The 21,423-nt window shown below is 42.3% G+C and overlaps 1 protein-coding gene across 3 annotated transcripts in view; it reads right to left on the bottom strand.

The window, feature by feature from the left end:
- The window catches only part of Znf385b (zinc finger protein 385B), a 271,044-nt gene that overhangs the window by 89,200 nt on the left and 160,421 nt on the right, over positions 1-21,423 (bottom strand). For 2 of the 3 annotated variants that reach the window (XM_028762914.1, XM_028762915.1), the window contains exons 1-2: positions 17,280-17,471; positions 1,475-1,617 (exon numbers count right to left, since the gene is read on the bottom strand). In XM_028762914.1, the coding sequence (XP_028618747.1) occupies positions 1,475-1,564 (90 nt within the window). In that variant the 5' untranslated portion in view covers positions 1,565-1,617; positions 17,280-17,471. Of the gene's footprint in view, positions 1-1,474; positions 1,618-17,279; positions 17,472-21,423 lie in introns of those variants that run through there. The other variant, XM_028762913.1, reaches the window with a different exon arrangement.

Here is a 21,423-nt window from a genome sequence, read left to right as displayed (position 1 = left end):
AAAGTATTGTGTTGCTTGTGCTAATAGTCATGTGTGAGACTTGCATTAAAAAGTAAAAACAGAGGCTCGCACCCTTAAGTGTGCTCCATCACTCAGGGTGCTTACCAACACCAGCCTCCTTGTGCTGCCAACCACAGACACAAGGAGAGTGAAAGACAAATGTCCCGAAGGGTACATCATCATGTCTGGAATGACTGCAGATTCCATGGCAGGCTGGATTCAAACTCTGTGAGGTGGCTGATACCTCACATTGGGAGGCTCACCCTCTCACTTCAGACGAATTCACCTGGCCAAGAGAGGGCAGATTTATCTTACTCCCATGCTCCTATAGACTAGAAACCAGCCTTTTCGTGCCTTAAAACAAAAACCAAACCAAGCAAAAAAAGCCCATTGGCCTTGGCCAGAAAATAAACCCAAAGAAAACAGAAACCTTCAACCATTTGCTCGCCAAGCCAAAGGCAGAGCCTTCACCAAGCTGTCTGATCCTTTACTATTCAGCACTAGGCCCCAACAGAAGGCTTGTCAACAGATTTTATTTACAGTCCTTGAGGAAAAACCCTCTTGCTGTTTTCACTTCTGTGGAAGATAAGTTTGTAAAGGGGGGACATTTGGCAGTGCTTCCAGAGCATACTGTCTGGTGCTGGTGATAACACAATTATTTGTTTTGATCATGGCAGCATCTACAATGGCCTTGTTCACAGACACCATCCTGTCCCACTGAGTGTATTCATCTCTGGTGTCGATGCAATTCATGTCGTCGTCTCCTTAGTGTTCAACCTTTCTCCTGCCAGAAGTTTCCAACCTGTCCAGAATCCTGCTGCTCAAAGATGTCAGCTCTACTTGGCATGCCTATGAAATGTCTTTCATTCAACTGAAAGGAAGTCGGCTGACTGATGTGAATATGCTCGCCAGTATGTGCTAGTATTCATTATGTGTGTATAATGGGGAATAGCTATACTCAGTACCAATAACTAAAATGTAGATATAAAATTAGTATCTTTCTGCTTGGTCAGAGTTAGATTCAATAACTCACAAGAGCCCCCCAAATAAAAACTGTTTACATGAAAGTCATACTTTATTTAAAACATCTCCCAAATAAAAAGGCACCCATAGAAACAAGTCCCATAGTTGTTGCTGTCTCTTTATAGTAAAAGTTGGAAAAATCAGTGTGTCTCAATGTCTCTAAACGTGTTTTTGAGCGCCTCAGGAACAAGAGATGTGAAGCTGCCACAAAGCTTATCAAAATTGGACAATGTACCAGGCAAATGTCATCTGTGGAGACATTAGTGACGTCTACATGCAGCTCTTTTGGTCTGAGTTCCCTGAGTGACGCATCTTCCACAGTACAGCTGAATGGTAGAACCTAAACCACATCCTTTGGAAACAGACTCGGCCCGTCTATGGTCTACCCTGGAAGGCAGTGAAAGAAAGGAGGTTTCGGAGACACAAGTAAAATATGAATGCATTTACTCACTGTGTTAAAGTTTGGAAAGAGTCCAACAGCAGAGCTACTGTCCACTGGAAAAGACATGAACGGTTTGATGTCCAGCGAAGGCTGCATCATCAGGGTGGGTGTGCGCACGAGGGCAGGAAGGGTGGTGGTGTGGCATGCACTGCCTGCCAAGAACAAAAGAGAACAAATTCAGTCTCTGACATCCATTTCCCTCTGAAGCTCCCAGTGCCAATGCAAGGCTGCTGAGCTGTGACCTGAAAACACAAGAGTCACGGAAGCAAGCACCCGGCAAATACAGCCAAAAGGATCTCTTCACGGACTGAGACACATGCAGAATGCCTCCCTGTGCATAAGCCAAGGGTTTCTCAGGGTCAGGTGACACACTGTCACCAGGTTCTACCATCAGGTGTGGCACAATGGTAATGCCTTGGTGTCCAACCTTCCTGGTACCTTTGAGAACCCACGGAACCATAAGCTGCTGGAGGTTAAAGGAGGGGCCTCTCACAATTCTCTTCACTATTGAGAGTAAGTGGCCAGCAGCATGTTTTATGCAAATCAGAGATAATTATCAGGGTTTTTATAAGGAAGGAAACTTGGATTTTGGCAGTTACCGGCTACAGTTATATGACTCAATTTGTCGTCTTAAAAAATAATCACAAAGTTGTTCTTACTCTAGGGGAAACAGGAAGTCGAGATATGGGAGGCTAGAGAACACAAGATGGCAGGTTATGGTTTAGCTGCAGATGGGGAGTCGGGGACAGGAACTGAACATGTCTTCATTTTTACACCTAATGACCTTGTGTTCTTTGGGCACCTGTCCCCTGAATAGAGGACATTAGCTGTTCTTTCCTTTGGTATCTGGTTTAATGTAGGCCTTTGTGATTCAGAATGATGTTTGCATTCTCCCTGATCATTACCAGTCATACAGTAAAGAAACATTTGTCGGCCTGGTTGGCTCTCTGGGAGACAGATTCTGGCATGCTTTGTGTGTGCACATTTGTACTTCTGTAGATGTGTATGCTCGTGTGAACTCACGCGTGTAGAGACCAGAAGTTAGCATCAAATGTCATTCCTCCAGAACCCACAGCCTTGTTTTCTGAGTCAATGTGTTTCACTGGGGCTTTGCAGATCTGGTAGGCTTGGGAACCTGTAGTCAAGGATCCTGCTGCCTCTGCCTCCCCTGAGCTGAGACTGCAACAGTAATCTTCCAGAGTGTGCTGCCATGGCTACATTCCATGTGGGTGCTGGGGATCAAACTCAAGTCCTCACGAGGGCATGGCATGCACTTTATCAAGCTACCTGCACAGTCCCATGTATGTATGCATGCATGCATGTATGTATGTGTGTATTCTAATCGCATATAAGATAATTCACCCCCTTTAAGTTCAATAGCTTTTTGGCACACTCAGAGTGGTAAATGGGCATCATCTTCACATTCAGAACATTTTCATGACTCTACGTGTAGCAGCAACCCCTTCCCATTTCATCCAATGTCTTTAGCTCCTGACAACCAATAATCAGTTTTCTTTACAGACAGATTCATCTGTCCAGAACACATCACTGAAATAAAACCGTATGACATATCTTTTGTGACTACCTTCACTTCCCTGAGATTCATGCTTTCGTCAGAGTCAAGGCACAGTGATACATTAGAAAGCCATTGGGAATGGTCCCACATTTCGCATGTTCATTTATTAGGTCGTGGGTACCTGGATCAGTGGCACATTGCGGGTATTCTTAAGAGTGTGAGACTTTCACCACCAGCAGTGCATGAGGGCTCAGGTCCCCTGGCACAAAGATTTCATTGCCTAGAATCCTTCATTTGCTTCAAGGAGAAATGAGCAGTGTGAAAAAAATGCCCTATCTATTAACTCTATTAAATGCCAGTAGTGTATGCATGCTAGGCCAAACCAGAATAGTCTTTAAGTGTTCAATCTCTTACAGTGTCCCCAAATCACTGAAGCTCCAGCCTCAATCATACCTAGCTTTTGTAATAAGTTTCCAAAACAAAACAAAACAAAAAACAAAAAATAAAACAAAATGGTAGCATGTTACCAGTTAGTTGTGGATAGTATTGGCAATCTGGTTGATTGATTGATTGATTGTGTGTATACATACATACATACATACATATACATACATATACATACATATACATACATATACATATAGAGGGAGAGGGAAGGAGAGGGAAAGGGGGGAGAGAGAGAGAGAGAGAGAGAGAGAGAGAGAGAGAGAGAGAGAGAGAGAACTATTAACTATAATAGCCCTCAGGTCAGCCACAGCCAGTAGGAAATACAGATGCTGACTCAGTGGAGAAAATCAGCTGAGAGTATAGAAGGAAGTAAGTTTTTTTTCTTTCTTTTCTTTTTTTTCTAATGCTCAATAATCTGGTTTGGCCTGACATGTGTACACCACTGGCATTTAATTACACACTACTCTCCTAATCAGGTAATGCTACTTCTCTTGCTAACTTCAAGCTTGGAGATTCAAGATGATGTATTACATAATTGCATCAAATGTCACAGAGGTATATCTGAAAGGACTTATTTTAAAATCCTAGCTAAATTGAAAGCTAGGGAAAATGGCCTTTAGTAATTTATCATCATGATGATTATTAGAATTCTAAGTCTGAAGGGTAATAAGTAGGTAGAATCAATCTAAGCTACCTACTGAGCAAACACAACTGTCCTGTGGCTGTGGGTCTCTGCAAGGGAGTTCCATCCACGAGTCTCAACGGTGGCTGTGATAAAACCAGTGTGTAAAACAGAGGCCCCCAGGGCCTGGTAAGTCACTCCGTAGTAACAAACTCAGATCAAATGGAATGCAATGGGGAAACTAACTCACAAACAGATTGCCCCATCAGTGAAGGTCAGAATGCTCTGCCATCCTCCTTACCCAATCACATCTCTATGCTAATAGACAGGCTGGAGAACTACTTAGCCTGCACCGTTCATTAGCATAAAACTTAGCAGCTGTTTACCATTTCATTAGCATTTTAACGACACTCAATTTGCCACGTTAAACACAGACTGTTTTAAAGTACTGATGGATCTTCTGCACAAGCCAGGCTTCCACCATCCCTTCACCTTACTCTCTGCTTCTGTTTTTTACGGACTGCTTCACCAAGACAGAATGCTTCCAAAGATGCTTCTGCAGATCGAAATAAAAGACAAAGCACAGAACGCTTTTCCCTCCCTCTTTCTGGTCACAAGTTATTTCACGCTTTGATCCTCTGTCATTTTATTCTGGATTTTGCTACTGCTGCTGGCAAGCCTTTCTTTTCACCTTTAGGAGTTAGGAGAAGTTTGGCTAAAACGCCTTGCACACTGCAAGAAAATGTTCCATATTTCTAAAAGCCAAAGACTTGCTGAGATTAAAGAAGAAGAAAGAAGGAAAAGAAAAATGGTTACCACTGAAATAATGAGCATTTTCATGCCAAAGTACCCCCCCCTTGGGTGTTAGGGGAAAGGGGGTCATTAAGTAAAGTACAGTTAATTAAGATTTAAAAAGTGTTTTAAGCTTAGATTTAAGTGTGAGTATGAAGACAGGCAGCTACAAAAGGACACTGGTGGTTCACACCTTGGGCAAGGTGGGCATGGCCGACTGCCAAGAGTATCTTTGTCTTTTCTGCAATTATTCAGCAATCTGTATGACTCTAAATGTGTGTGCATGGGTGACTGGTGAGTGTGCACTTGAAAGGATAAGCTGTAGACAGTGGTGAGAGACAGAAGACAGGTACCCTGTTCTGTCACTTTGTGACTCAGTGCTATTTGAGGTAGTGCCTCTCATTGAACCCTGTGAACCCTCTCAAGCTCTCCATGCTAGTCAGCCAAGGACCTCTGGCCATCCTATCTCTGCCCTGCCACCCAACAGCTTCCAACACTGGGGTTACAGGCACACTGTACTCTGCAAACTTTTCAGTGGGTGTTGGCATCCAAACTCAGCAAGCACCCATATTCAGTGAGCTATCTCTCCAACTTCAACAGGTTGTTGTTTTAATTACTAACTGCCAGTTAGTTTTTGTCACCTTGCCACAAACTACAAGTGGGAGCCTTAATTGAGGAACTGTGTCCATCAAATTGGGATGTAGTGTATGTAGGGCCTTTTCTTGATTGATGTGGGAGGGCCCAGCCCACTGTGCCTAGTGCTATCTCTAGGCAGATGGTGGTTCAAGGTCAAGCAAGCCGGGGCAGTGAGTCAGTAATCAGGGTTCCTTTATGGTCTCTGCTACAGTTCCTGTCTTTAGGTTCCTGTCTTTATTACCTTGATGGTGGACTGTAACCTGTAAGCTAAAATAAGCCCTTTCTTCCTCCAGTTTATTTGGTCAGGAAATCCACAGATTATTATCATAGCAACACAGGAACCTTGTTAGGCCAGTGTGTAAAGCACTGAGTTTCATCATGAGTTTCATATAAATGAATGAAGTCAAACTAGGGTTTCACTATATTTGATGAGGTTTTTTTTTATATCATATATATTTATCAAGCTTCCTATTAAAATCACACATGCATATACACACACATACTTACACACTTCTCTGGTTTTGATGAATTCTTTTTTGGAGTGAGGAGGCATTTCCTTAGAGAAGGAAATGTAAAGGGGAAATAGGCAGTAGGGGGGTAGAGGAAGTGGGTAGGGAAGAAAAGGGAAGAGCAAGAGCTGGTTTCCTGCTCAAGGTCAGGAAGGAGAGACAAAGTCAGAGACCTAAATGTGTCAAAGGCCATCCAATTGGCGGTGTTAATTTACCATGCTCAGGAAGGCAAGGTACCTTTCTTTGGTGGTATAGTTTATTAACCCACCATGGCAAGGTACTCTACTTTGGCAGCACAGTTACAGTTTTCCGAGTCTTGACAAATAGAAGTTATATTTATCTATCCTATGAAGCCAGTAATACGTGAAAGACTCACCACTGTGATCATAAAAAAAATCCTATTATTTCAGCCAACCGCCTCCGTAACATAATAGGTACCTTATCATGTCAATGGATTATGTCATAATCCATCACAATGAAAGCTCATTTGAGGGCCAAGTGACACTTGGAATTATTGCCTCCGTCTCTGACCTTTAGAAATGTGATCTTGAAGGCCCTTTTAGGCAATAATCCCAAGGCTTCCTGGTGCCTCATCTCTGTCCCATAACAGAAACAAACAAAGCATCTGACTCAGAAATGAGAGCTGGTCAACCCACACGAGGAAGCATTTACAGAGGGAGATGGAGTCTGTTCCCTCCCATGCAGGGCTTTTGTCTCATGCCATTGTCGGGTATGTCCCTTCAACAAGGACTGAAATAGAAACTTAACGTGCCACAGATGCCAAAAATGGACCTCCCAAAGATTTCTCTAAAGAAACTAAACTGAGTTGCAGTTCAAGTTTTACATCACTTTCCCAGCTTTGTGGCCCCTTACTTTGTAGGTCTTTGCCTCTGACCATCACAACCAACAACCAAGCATCTCCCAGTCTCCTTCCAGTCCGTGTGTCACGAAAATAGAAAAGACCAAGAGGTCTACTGAGCAAGCATGAGCACTAGGAGGTAGCTACTTGAATAAAGGGCGAGAATGATAAAGCTTTGCTTCCAAGACAGATACAGAAAAATAGCACTGCACTGTGGACCAAGTATATTACCCATGGCACAGATATTAATACGCACAGATGTATATAGAGATGCACGCCCATGAATATTCATATCTACACATATATACTCATTTGTTCCTTACAGCAGACTACTAAACAAACAAGATATTATTAGCTTGATTTCAGAGATGGGACACTGAGGGACAGAGTGACTACAACTTCATACAGTTGATATATGCAGGTGCAAGAATTCAAATCCAGACAGTTTGAATTCTGGTTGCTGTTTTTTATTACCTGGTTATTGCTGAAGACATTGTCACTAACTAGGTACATTCTCCAGCTGTAGAGAAGAAGAGTTTAAACTTAAACCAAGCTATCTAAAATGTTAAATATGCAAACAAAAATTCTCTGCTGCTTGGAATTAGCTAAAACTCTTGACATTAACATAAGTGTCTGATACTGAGATAGCTAAAAGATGTAAGATTTTTTTTAAAGTTCTATGAGACCTAGTTCTAGAATATATTGATTTAAAAATAATCTTCCCCAAAGAGCCACATTATTTCATTCAATCAATAGTTATAAGGGACCAGCAAGGTAAGGTATTGATGTGTTTATAAACTGTATCAGGATTTATTTTACTTTTAAGAGAGAATAAAAACTACTAAAAATAAATACAAGAATTACTGAGACTCTACTACATGCAAGGTACTATGCAGGTGATCTGTATCCCTTGTTTTATTACGTTATAATAGAACCTCATAAAGTTTCTGTTACTGTCTCCATTTTACAAAGAGAATGATGAAATTTAGAGTAACTGAGATCACTTAGTAGGTGCTATAGCATGTGTGGTGGTTTGAATAGGTATGGCCCTATAGACTTGTGTGTTTAAATATTTGAACCATAGGAAATGGTACTATTAGGAGGTGTGGCCTTCTTGGAGGAAGTTATTCTGGGGGTGGGCTTTGAGGATTCTTATCCTCAAGCTATGCCCAGTGTGGTACACAGTCTTTCTTCTGCTGCCTTTGGACCAAGATGTAGAACTCTCAGCTCTCTCTAGCACTTGTACCTCTCCAGCACCATGTCTGCCTGCATGCAACCATGTTTCCCATCATGATGATAATAGACTAACCCTCTGAATTGTAAAGCTAGCCCCAGTTGAATGATTTCCTTTATAAGAGTTGCCATGGTCATGGTGTCTCTTCACAGCAATAAAATCCCTAACTAAGGCAGACTAGATCCAAACTCCTGCTCCCGACTTGAAAAACCTATACCATTACTATATAAAGCAAGATACACAAAAGTTAACTGTGAAAAGGTGGTGCCATAAGGAGTGAGGAGACAGTTCAAATGGAAGAGCACTGGCTCACCATAAGAGAACAAAGTCTTGTGCTTGAGGCACAGACCATGTCGTGTATGCTTCAATAACTGTGGGAATGTCGTGTGATGTCAACACAGTGTTTGGGAGATTCAAGGGAGAAAGGAACTGCATGTGGTTGTAAGTTGGGTTCATCTAGACGTCCCTAGATGAGCTGACTACTAAGTTAAACCTTGAGGAGTAGATAGTCTTTTGTAAAGTGAATACAGGAGAAAGGTGGTGGGCACTGCTTAAGCACATCAAAGAAGCCACACATATTTAAATGGAACAGTATAGATTCTAGGGTTTGTGATTAGAGGCAAAATAAAGAGAAAAACTAGAATATCTTCATAACCTTGGAACAAGAAAATATTTCTTCAACAGAAAGTTGAAGGTATTTATCACAATAAAGGAAGATTGAAGAACATATTCTACTAAGAACAAGGATACAATAAAAATCTGCCTTCAATAAAATGAAAAAACCTACAAAGTAGGAAAGATCTATGGATGTGTGTGTGTATACATATACGTCCACATATACATATCTATACACATAGATATAGTATAGATGGTATACATTTAGGTCTCTTATCTTTAGAAGCATAATAAAAACTTAGAACAAGAAAAATGAGGAAAAGCCCAAATGGACATTTCACAAACGTAGTTATTAAAATGGCTATTAACTCTACAAAAGGTGGTTCATCGTGCTTTAGGGATGAGGGAATTATAACTAAAAGGGGATGCTACTATGTAGCCATGAGACTATTTCTAAAATGAAGAGTTTAAGCATTGACCCAGCAGCTAGGACTCAAGAATGAAACACAAATTGTTACAATTACTTGAAAAAATCTATTTGACAATATTCCCATCAGCTTAGTACATCATCCCCTGTGAGTCAGCAATTCTGCTTCCAGTCAGATGCTGCATGGAAGTAGTATGTATGACAGAATAATCCTAGCAACAGGAGTCCCAACTGGAAAAGAGTCAACCAACACATCAACTACAGAAAGAATAAAGCAATTTGGGGATTTAAGACATTCATAACAGTGGACTCTGGCAGTGAGAACAAACGATACCAAATTATATATACGTTAATGAATAATAGGCTGCTTGAGAAAAACAATGTTGAGGAAAAGACCTGCAGGAGTAGGCGCAGATGATAAAATGGTGAGAAGCACATAGCAAGGCACACTCAACCTATGCTGTTGGGATCCTGGCTGTCCCTAAGGAGAGAATGGCAGGCAGTGGAGAATAGAGTGACTGGGGGACAGCATGAGAGCAGCTCCCAGGTTCTAGACATGCCTCTTCCTTCATCTGAGGGCCAGCTACACTGCTACACTGTTTTTCACATTCCTTTAACTATGCAGAATATGTCTCTCTGTGAAGTCCTGTGTGCCAACCTACTGCACCAGTGGGGCTTCCAAGGGGCCTTTCTGTATACATTAACATCTGTTTCTAAAAACAGGATCAGTGCTGCTAAGAAAACATTTCCAAAAAAAATCCCAAAAACCCTTGGGGCTGGAGACATAGTGATTGAGAGTACTGGCTGCTTTTCCAGAGGACCGGGGTTTAATTCCCAGTACCCACATGGTAGCTCACAACAGTCTGTAACCCAGTTCTAGGGGATCTGAAACTTTCATACCAATGCACATAAAAAAGATTAAGTAAATTATTAAAAAGAAAAGAAAAGGAAAAATCACTGCAGTAAAAAGGACGTCATGTTACTACAGCATGTTTGGTGAGATCTGAGTTCCCTTTTCCATGGTCAGCTTGACTGTGCTCTAAGTGGTCAGTTAACGATATTCCATGATGTTGGCGCTTCTTCGCTGGCCTTATGAAAGAAGGGACGGATGTCCAATGATGTCTAAGGGGCTAGTATCTAGAAGTCTAAGGCTATATGATTTTTTTAAAAGATTTATTTAATATGTGGGAGTGTCTTGCTTGCATGTATGTAAATATACATACCATATATGTACCTTGTGCCCATGGGGTATGGGACAGAAGAAGACATCAGATTCCTTGGAAGTTGAGTTGCAGACACTTGTGAGTTTCCATATAGGTGCTGGGGATCCGAGCCAGATCCTCTTAGCCACTGAGCTACCTCTTCAGAGCTCCATGGCTATGTCATTTTAACTGTTGGCATCTGGGCTCTGGGGCAGGTAAGGTTCCCTGTGCCCCTCAGCCTGCAGAGATATTCCTCAGCACTTGCCACTCAAGAAGCCTGAGGTGATGCTGTATTTACAAAGGAGCCCTTGGAAGCCCCAAGCTCTGTCTGGCGTACAAGCACTGAGAGGTTCTGCGTGAGAAAGCAGCAGTGGAACCGTGATGGATGATAAACCATGATGTCCTTCAGTTTACCAGTAATGCACAGCTTTTATACAAAATGATGAATTCATCAGGAAGATGGTGTTTCTCATGCTGTGGCAGCAGCGTACACACAGCCAGATAGCGATTGATTTCTCTCTGACTCTCTGGCCCCACATACTGAATTTCTTATATTTAAATGCTGAGAGAATGAGATTTATCTACTATGTAGTACACACTATGGTTTAGGTGAGTATGTGACAGGTTTTGCTGCGGTTGGCAATCTTTTGAGGAGAAATGGGAGCATTTCACAATGTAAGTTTAGACGGTCAAAGCTGAATTAGAAATATTTCAGCTTTCTTATAGTTCCTCTAACTTGCTCCCCAATAGGATGAAGAACAGCCGTGTGAGATGAAAGACTCAAAGGTAGGAAAACGGGCTTCTCGCAGATGCCTTCTCCAGCTTTGATAGCAGCATTGTAACCCACCTGACTTATCAAAGGGGAATGCCATGTGCTGGTTCCTGAATTACCAAGAGTTTAGAGAAGCCAGAATGATCTCCAGACATGGGTTTACTAGAATTGTCGGAGGACAGTCATGGCCTGAGAAGTCACAGGAGCCTGGTGACTTTTTTTTTTTTTTTTGGCTAAAAGACTCAGGAAGGCGGTCCGAAGCTTTGTCTGCCCAGTGGCTCCTAGCCTTAGCATCCAGACTTCATGCAGTCTAACAGTTTTAAGCTGTTTAGACAAACAGCAATGGTTTTTGCTGTCCCGACACAGCACACTAGAAAACTAACTGTATCATAGAGCAATGGCTTATTTTAGGAAGTGTCCTAAACAGACTTTCCTGGGAAAGACAACCGTGTTTCCCAAGCAATTGAATATTCCTAGAGAAGTTCTATCTCATGTAACATGAGAGGTGGATAGAGTTTAGATGAATATAGTTTAGATTTGATTTGAGTAAAGGAAGACTTCACCATGGCACTTGACAGGTGAACAAAGCCTGAGTCACAGTCCAGTGTCACTGCTTTGAATATTTAAGTTGGCACCACCTAAGTTGTATGAAAATTACAGGGTTATTATTGTAATTATCATCTTCTTTCTTGGGAAATTAGAGAAGGGTTGAGATAAGGTCTCTTATAGCCCAGGCTGGCCCTGAGTGTTTGAACTCACTGTGTTGCTGAGGAGATCATTGACCTATTGTTCTTCTTGCATCTACCTCTCAAGAACCGAGGTTACGAGGTTACAGATATGTGTCGCCCCAGAAGGCATCCTTCCCTTCAATCATCTAAGTTCTTATCGCTCTGTTTTGCTTTCTAACTTTGAATTCCAACAGAAAAAAAATGATTGCTTTGTTTCAAGGAAGATTTTAATGTCAATTTTTTGTCACTATGAATAATAGAAGAAAAAAAAATCCAATAGAAGAAAAACTGATGTGTCCAAGGACCGCCATTTCTCCCCAGTTTAAAGCTTAGCAGAAGATTGATTGTAGTACCTCATTTTGAATAAGTCTTTTAATTTCCCCAAGGGGAAAAGGAGAGAGCAACAGAGTTCATTAAAACCGGTCTTTTAACCACATGGCTTGGATCACTATAACAAATTCAAACATCACATGGTGTATAACCCTAACCCTCATAGTTGGGTTGGTGGGTTATACAGAAGCACTATCAAAACTGCAGTGAACTCACTGTCTGAAAAGACACCTTTCCCCAAGCAATGGCACCGGGCCTTCTGCTAGAGCAGATCAAAGCAGCAGGCCCTTCTGGCCTCTGGCTCTTTTTGGGCCAGCCTCTCACAAAGGGCCAGCAGGAAAGGGGCTGGATACAGGCGCTCAGGAGGCCAGTGCACCAGCTGCTGCTGTAAATTCTAGCTCCAGGACACACAATGTTTCACACCCTGGTGTGAAAGATTTTCAGTTTCTGCATTCAATATCTAGACTATATTTAAGAACTTAAAAGGGGTAGGTGGGGAGGAGTTGTGGTATACAGTAAATAATACTCTTAAAAAAGATACCCTCCCCCCAAGCCTGCTCAGTTTCAGGAAACACAGTATTTGTTCTTCCTGAGCCTTCTATTCCTACCTTGGTAGAGAGGAAAAGGTTTCCTGGATTTAAATATTAACCAAACACTTCAAAGCTATAAAAAAAAAGAAACAAACAAAACAAAAAAAACAAACTGTTGTTCTCCCCCTCACTCCCACAAAGCAAGAGTCCCAGAAAGCACAGATTGGGAATAATAGAAACAGCAGAAACCACTGCGGCCCCTTGTGCACGTGCCTTTCCATAGCCATCATAATAATAGCTACCAGGCATTCAGGAAAACTGCCAGTGGACTGTTAACAATCATGGCAGCCATCAAAGGGGATGCTCCTAGCCCTCTCTACCATGAATGAAGCCATTCTTCCCTGGAAGCAGAGAAGGCTCCTAGGTGGAATCCAGGAACACAAGGAGCATGAAGACCACTGGGACACACACAGGGAAGCCTGCTATCCAAGTGTGGAACCCCACTTATACAGGGGATGGGGTGAGCAGGTATCAGTAATGAGGTGATATCAGGGCTGATATGGGAGAGGGAAGGAAGGATGGTAGCTCAGTGTGCCTTAGATTTGCAAAAGGATACAGAATCAGCAGCATTTTCTCCTTTAGAATCTCCCAGTTTTATGTCCTGCAACGCCCACCCCACCCACCCTGTGATCTTTTTCTTGTGTAGCAAAACCAGAACAAAGCAAAAATCAGAGTAGCAACGCCTAGTAAGGAGAAACATCAAACGCCTCCAAGCACAGGACCTTTGCAACAGGAGTACTGTGCTATCACCCTCACCATGACAAACAAGCAGGAAGCATCTTGTAGCCCCCTGGCGTGCTCATACTCCACAGGATAGCTTTAGTGGGTGTTTAGCAGACTGGCTGATGTCTGGCTTGACTTCTTGGAGCTCGGCCACCTCTGACATCCTAGCAATTGATTCCACTTGTTTCAGTCAGGCAGCAGCTCCTGAGCCCCAAGTGATATGCAAAACAGCATCAGATAAGGACCTGCATGAATGCCCCAGGACAGTCTGCACTGGGAGTGATTCCGCAGAGAAGATAGCCCTGCCCTGTGCCTTATGTTTACTCTTGTACTAGCACACTGGCTTTGTTCTAGTACGGGATTTCTTCTTCCTGTGTGTGTGCATGTATGTGCAGATACTTGTGTGAGCACGTTCATACGTGTTGGTACATGTATGTACGTGCGTGTGCATGTGTGTGTAGTCCAGAGGACAACCTGGAATGTGGTTCCAAGGCATCACTACTTATTTTTGCATTTTTTACTGTTTTTTTTTTTTTAAAGACAGGTTCTCTTACAGACGTGGACTCACCAAGTAAGTTAGGCTGTCTCTGCTTCCCCAACCTTGGGGTTACAAGTGCAAGCCATCTTATCTGGCATTTGTTTTTTTCAGAGGGTTCTGAACTCAGGCTGCCCTGACAAGGCAACTTTATTAACTAGGCTATCTTCCAAGTTTGTCTGTCCATCCATCCTCCCTTCTCTTCTAATTTAAGGAACATATTATCAACATCATCGCAGTTTTTATGACTTCGGTGTTCGGTGTTTTCTCTATTTTGCTGTTCTTCTTTATGTAGTAAAAGGTTTTTCTAACACTATATAAATAGTGTATATTATGCCCAGCATCATAAGGTGTTTACTGGAGGCAAGCAGTTTACCATCATCCTACAATTACGTTTGTGTGTGGTGAAGGCACCTGTAATCTAGTCCCAGGAAGTCTCTAGTACACCACGCGACATCATTAACTACAGTCATCTTGCGCTGTCTGTGGAATCACTAGATTTATCCTCCCTATGTAAGTGCAGGTCTGTACCACACTGCCCTCTGTCCTCCCTGCTCCCCCTCCTTTGCTAAGTTCCTTGCTATTCTGTTTTCACGCTTTTGAAGCTTGTTAACGATCAGACATAGAAGATGTGTGACTTTTGTCTCTCTGACTGGCCTATCTACTTAGCTCATCATACTTTCATCCATATTTCTGCAAACGATGTGATATTTTTAAAAGCCAGATAATATTCCTTTGGTGGAGTATCTTTTTGACTTCCCAAATGCTTCTCCCTTGCTCAGTCAATAAATTGAATCACTATTGCCTTCTTTCTGTACGCTTTCTCCTCATGGAATTGCTTACCCCTGTGCAACATTTAGCTCATCAGAAAACTGTGGGGAGGGATGGACACAGTGGGCTTTTAATGAGGAATCCCACAAAAGTAAAGAATTTTATCACAGTTCTCATCCCTCTTCTTTTCAATGATTTATGGCATAATGCAGCCAGGGATCGGAATGTTTCTTTTCAGAAACATCTATTTTAACTCTTGGTTTCTTCTGGACTTCACATAGCTTTCTAAGCAACTGCTACTTTACATCAATGCAAAGAAAAAAAAAAACATAAAAATGGACCTGATGCTCCTTGAATATACTTCGATGAAGCAGAGTCCAGGTAAAGTTCCCAAATTACATACTATGCATTTTCAAACTTGGGTTGAATTGTCTGTCTCTTTTTTCTAACAGCCCAGATTTCTGTCTTTCCCCCTATCTGTCAACCTCCAACCCTACCCTGACTCCCACTCTGTCAGTCTTTCCTGCCTCTCATCTCTTCCTGTTTTGTCTTATTGTCTCTTTGTCCAACCCTCATCATAATACTCCTGAGAACAAGAAGGCACTCAAAAAATCTTGCCTCTGCCTCCTTTGTAGCCTGGCTGGGTTAGTTCTGTTTTCATTACTTGTGCTATTTCATTATAAGTTAAGAGACTGCAAGCAAGAAGACATGAAGATCTGGTCAAGACATAACAACTCTAATAGGCCAGACATCTGTGCTTATGTCTCACATGGTTGTGTTGGCTGCAATACCCGAGGACTGATTTCCTATGTGTTTCTGCTGAGTTATCTGCTGAAACAGTAAGAGAGGGAGAACTGCACCATGGACACTGAGTATTTTTATAGAAACTCCTCATTGTGTCCTGGGTCACCCAAGCACTATTGCTTTACTCCTCAGGGGTCCGGATCCTACTACATATACTAAGTAGACTTCTGACATATTTAATAAGATGTCTTCTAGAGTCCTGGATGGATTATGATCATCCCATGCTTTTCTGAAGCTATATCATGAAGTGATAGACACGAGTAAACAGTTTCATAAAAAAGCAAATTGTGGTACCTTGTCGGGGGAAATGGCTTAATTTGTCAACTGCTTGCTTTGCAAGTGTGAGGACCCAAGGATGCAAGTTTGGATCCCTGGAGCTCCTTGGGCAGCTAGTGTTGTTCAATCAGTGAGCTCCAGGTGCCATAGAAGACTCTATCACAAAATGTAAATGACAGACCTCTGGTCTCCAAGTGCATGCACACATATGAGTACAAACACTTGTATGTATCACATGCACATGTAGCTAATGACAGTGAAAGAAAAGAAAGGCATAGTACTCCATGGTAAGAGCAGCAGGTAGAGGACTAGATCCAGTTCCTTCTCAAACCGGGTGCTAGCCTACTGTGATGACTATGCGGTGCAGCATAGCCTAAGAGATCACACTTCACAGAACCTGAAGGGCCTTGGAAAATTAATGAGCCCTGGCCTTAACACACCAGTTTTTGTTGCAAGGGTTCACCAAACCCTCAGTGTTCACACCTCTCATCCACCAGTGAGGCGGAATACAAGAACTTGATGCTCTTTCAATGTTTTCCAAACCACCTACAAGTCCCTGTGGGGCGAGATAAAAACATCTTCCTGCTGCCAAGGATTCCCAGGTCCTTCCCTAACAGTAACATTTATTCATGTTTTACAAACAGCAATGTTGAAAGAAAAGGAAGCAAAGGATAAGAAAACAAAGCAGTAATTTTCAGGTAGAAGTGAGGTTTTTTTGTCATAAATACCTATTTTACAGACAAAAGCCTCCCCCCTGGCGCACACACTACTCCCTCTGGGGTAGCTACGATTACCTACTAGCTGTCCCAAGAGAGTTCTATGCCAAAAAGCTGAAACAAACAGGAAACCTTGACTTTGACTTAAACTAGATGGACCGGACCTGTTAGAGCCCAAAATGTGCCTGTCCCAAAAATTCATGTGACAGGAACACAAATCACCCACGTCATTCCATTTCATCGCTGGCGACCAGTCACTATTTTGTCAGTATGAATGTGGACTCAGCCTCAGCCCAAAGAGACCTCCAGAAGACAAGAGAAAAGAGGAGAGGCAATTCTCACACAGTTGGTTAAATACACACTTCAGGTTTTATCCAGCAGTTATTCTAAGACAAACTTCAAAAGCAAAAGAGAAGAACTGTAGCTCAGACAGACAGGCAGGGAATCACCCAACTACACCTTTGCGATATTTAGCCAAGTGCCTCCATAATACACTTTAAATACAAACAAGTTAGGAAAACCAGAAGGAGAGGCATGAGCAGGCAGGGGTAGGGGTGCCTGGGTCTTAAAATTAGCAAGTGTTATTTTTCTCCCACCCTGGTTCTGGCGGTTTCCTCTTTCTGCAGTTTTTGAACAATTTTATATTTCTGCCACACTCTTCGTGGAGAAGTTATCTGCGGTGTGAATGCTGAGCAGCCAGCGACGCTTACCTTCACTTTAAAGATTAAAGTCCGCGCTCACGCCTTCGCTCACGCACGGTGTGCGGCATTGCACTGAGAGATAAATTCTTTCATCATTTCAACCCGGTGATTCTGCGAGCTGTGGCTCTAGGAAACGGCCCGCAGGCACTGCGTCTGAACAAATCACAGGTCCTGTAATTGCTGTCTAGCTCTAATTACTATAGAGGAGAGTGTTTGCAACTCGATTCCAGAGAGAGGGCTGGCTTCCTTCTGACGACACCCAACCAAATATATCCTAAAAGACTGACAAGTCACTTTCTTTACTGTAATTTTTCTCAGTCCCCCATGTTATCCACTGTGGCAAGATAAGTCAGATACCTGTCTCTTCCCCTAACAAAATAGCTCAACATCCACAAAGTATTTATCACGACAATTTGGAATTCTCCGTATCACTTAGATTTCAAGAGGTTGTTTTGTTTTTTTCCTAAATGGGCAGTCACAGATCTACATTTGAAATTTGCTTTTTATTTCAGAGCAGAACCTGTTCCCAAATGGAACCAATTTGTATTCTGTTAGCAGAGAACAGTTTATTTACAAGCTATTTGGAATGGAAAAAAAAAAAAAAGGACTTTCTTTCCCATGGAAATTTAGGTTTTAAGTAAAGATTCAGAGCATATAATTAAAAAAGGCTAAAGCTGATGACAATTTGATGTTGACAACATTAGCAGTGATGTCTATGCGCTCCAACTCAAAACCCTAATTTCAGTTAGATGGGGGAATTATCTTGTTGAAATTAGCACTTGTCTAGGCTTGGGAGTGAAATGATCCAGTAGCTACTCCCATTTTTGACTAATGCCACCCTCCGTCTCCTCGCATTTGGGTCTTGGCTCTGTGGTCAGCGTAAGGATGAGGTGTGATCTGTCCGTGTTACATGGTGTGCTTATCACTGGTGTAGGGGCTTTGGGCTTTTGGGTCATCAGTACGAATGAATTTAGTTAGAGGACATCTCAGTGATGTTTGCACATACCTTGTGCAACTCAGTACTGTTGTCAGCCAGAGCCAACAATTCAAAATCAATCATGTCAGGTTTGCACAGTCATGGCCAGGGAAAGGTAAACTTAATATAAAAACCAGATGCAGAGTTCAAAATGGTGATTTTAACATTAGCTCTCAGAAGCTGGGTGCTTCTCTAGGCTCTATAAACTCAGGCATGAGGACCTTCCATGGGGCACGGTGGGCTAACTCTGAGCTTTCTACCCTCTAACACTGTGTGTGTCTTCCTCACATAGTGTTTAGTCTCTGGGGAGTAACATACAAGACAGTCGTGCTGGGATTCTGCCTTTTTGTAAAATTAAACTTTCGCTCATGATGAATCCCTCTTAAGGAGTCTCTGGCTCATTAGGGACTGCAAACACATTTCCTTCAAAGCATTCCTCCTTGGTGGAGTTAGACTAAGTATTTTGGGCCTGATTCTTGAAGAATTTCTCAGGACTGTCACTGGGTCTGTAACCAGTGAATCTTGAAAGTTTCTTTGTACATTTCTATATACGCTTAGTTTCTGTTGGTGTTCGCAAAGTGTGGGCCCCAAAGGAGCTGCATCAGCATCTCCTCAGACTGTGTGTGTAAAACAGATTCCTAGGCCTCATCCCAGACCTCTGGGAGCAGAGCACTGCAATATGTGTTTTAACAAGCCCCACCTCCAGGCAACCTGAGGCAAGTAGACTCTCTTAGCAGGTGGGTGGTGTATGACAAGAGCAATAGGAGAATGCATGTATCTCCATGGGGGAGGCTGTAGACAGACAGAGGCTCTGTAGAGTGGTGGCACACTAGTGGCTTCTCTAAAGGATGGGAGGGGTTTGGATGGGTCAGTGGCAACTGTGTGCTTTTTGCTAGGACAGCCCACCCACTCTAACACGTTACTAGACTTCTTTCTTTAGTCATCCCACTCCTAAAGACCACTTACTCCATCCCATGAACTGCATTCTGACTACTTTCTCCTGAAGTTTAACCCTTTTAGAGTAGCTTGCATTTCCACCTCCATTTTCTACAGTCTAATACAGCAGGGTTTAAAAGCCTTTAACTAGTCCTTCCTGACCTCTCTACCACCACCAGAATATAATCCCACACTTAAATGGATTCTCTTCTTGAGTTTCTAACAACCTCCCAGATTCCTCCTGCCAGGATCACAGTGGTACCTCGGCTCTAACATGTACTGGATCTAAGTAGTTATCATAGCCTCACCACCTTGGCTGCCCCTCTTGGCTGTCTGTTTCACTGTCTAGCCGCACAGGTTTCCCATTCAGACTGCTGGCAACCTGATGCTGTGGTGCTGTGTTGGATTTCTCCCCCTCCTGAGTTCTTCAATCAGGCTAGTGGACTCTATGACACATATCTCCTTCCCTCTTCACACTCGCTCAATGTCTTCACCTTCACAAGGCCTACACCAGCTGCTTGCTAATGTTGTAGGCATAGAAGTAGGTACAGGAGACACCTGATGAAATATCTTGAAGGAATGGATGGATGGATGGGTGGATGGATGGATTAGTGTCTATATATTTTACTATAGTAGCATAGGAGGTCATTAAGCAAAAGCTATTTCCTCCTGGAAAAGAAAAAAAAAAAAGATCTTTACCTTTGGGCATGGTGAGGTCCTAACACTCCAAGCTAACCAAAACGCAAGAGCTAATCTAGTTGGACAGGTCAATCCTCCTAAGAGGCTACTAATACATTGAAAGCAGATGTACCTCATACATTGAAGAGGTGGAAGAAATAATTGTCTGTTTAATGAGAACAGACTTTTCCTTCTAACCATCCTTGCTCTCTGTGGCTGTTAGGTCTCTCAGCCTCTCTGCGTCCTCACCCAGAAAGCTGGATATATACGTGTGTGTGTGTGTGTGTGTGTGTGTGTGTGTGTGTGTGTTTCCTTATCTTGCTAGAGCCTAAATATCCTTTCTCCCATAGTTTGGGCTTTCTCTTCTTCCTCTGAAACTGCTTCCCTTTTGTATGTGGCCTCTCTGCCTCTATTTCTAACTCAAAGGCATCCCTTCTTTTTCTTCTCTATGTCATTTGCAGCTATTGGGATTTCCACTTATCCATCCTGTAGCATTGCTTTTCAACTTTAAGAAAGTTGTCTTTGAACATCCTACTGAGTCTGTTCTTAAATTCTTTGATTAAGGAGGGTCAGAATTTTGGGACAGGAACCTGAGTTTCCTTAATAAGATGTGGTACCCTAGATGGACTCCACATAAATTTCAATACACTAACATGTTACCCATTGTACTCAATATTAGTCAATGGAATTCTTAAAAGCACCTTGAATCAATCATGTTCCTATTCACCTGTTTTCTGTGGCTTCCCTCTGAGAGTTATAGACCTGAAATTCAACACATCCATATAAATCTCCTCTCTGCTACTTACTATTTCAAGAATTAATTGTCCTTTAAGATATAATTTTCTCAGCTGATTAGTAAGAATAAAATAATAATAGTATCCCCTGAGCAGAGCTGGGGAAAATAATGCTGCAAACTGTTATTACAGGTGCCTAGAATATTGAAAGACTTGTGTTATCAGCATCCCTCAGTCATCACTATGGGACTCCCTCCCGAGGGCTTCAACTCAGCATCTACTGCCATCTTCAAACTTAACAGAACTATTTATTCCTTTACGTCTTATAAAATCAGTTAAACAGGGGTCTCCATCAAGAGCAAGAGTTGTTTATTTCCTATCTCTTGGCCCTCGGGCAATGCCAGATACTGGGTGATGCCCTGGGAATGTTCACCACATGAGGTGGCAGCTGTTTCTAGGATAGGTATACTTTCTCGATTCTAATACTTCATTCATGTCATACCTCCCAGGAGGTCCCTTCTTGTTTGTCTTATTTTAAGTCCTTTCTGTTTAAAACAGCATTTTAAATGCCATTTTTCCTCAGGAAGGTATTCTCTACCTTCATAAGAAAAGTATCTTGGTTTCCTTTAAACATGAAATGTTTTCTTTGCCATGTTTATTACAGTACTGAAGACAGTGATTTGTGTCCTACTGTGTTGACACCATCTTCCCTAGGGAATACTGAGCTCTTTGGAGATAAGAGAGTAGATTTGGTTACTGCTTTGCCTACTGTACTGTCCAGAAAAGGCACTCCATGAAATATCTTGAATGAATGAACGAGATAAAGGGA

This window comes from Grammomys surdaster, unplaced genomic scaffold, assembly GCF_004785775.1.
Source record: "Grammomys surdaster isolate TR1022 unplaced genomic scaffold, NIH_TR_1.0 136, whole genome shotgun sequence".
Classification (NCBI taxonomy): Eukaryota; Metazoa; Chordata; class Mammalia; order Rodentia; family Muridae; genus Grammomys; species Grammomys surdaster.
This window is presented reverse-complemented; position numbering and strand designations above follow the sequence as displayed.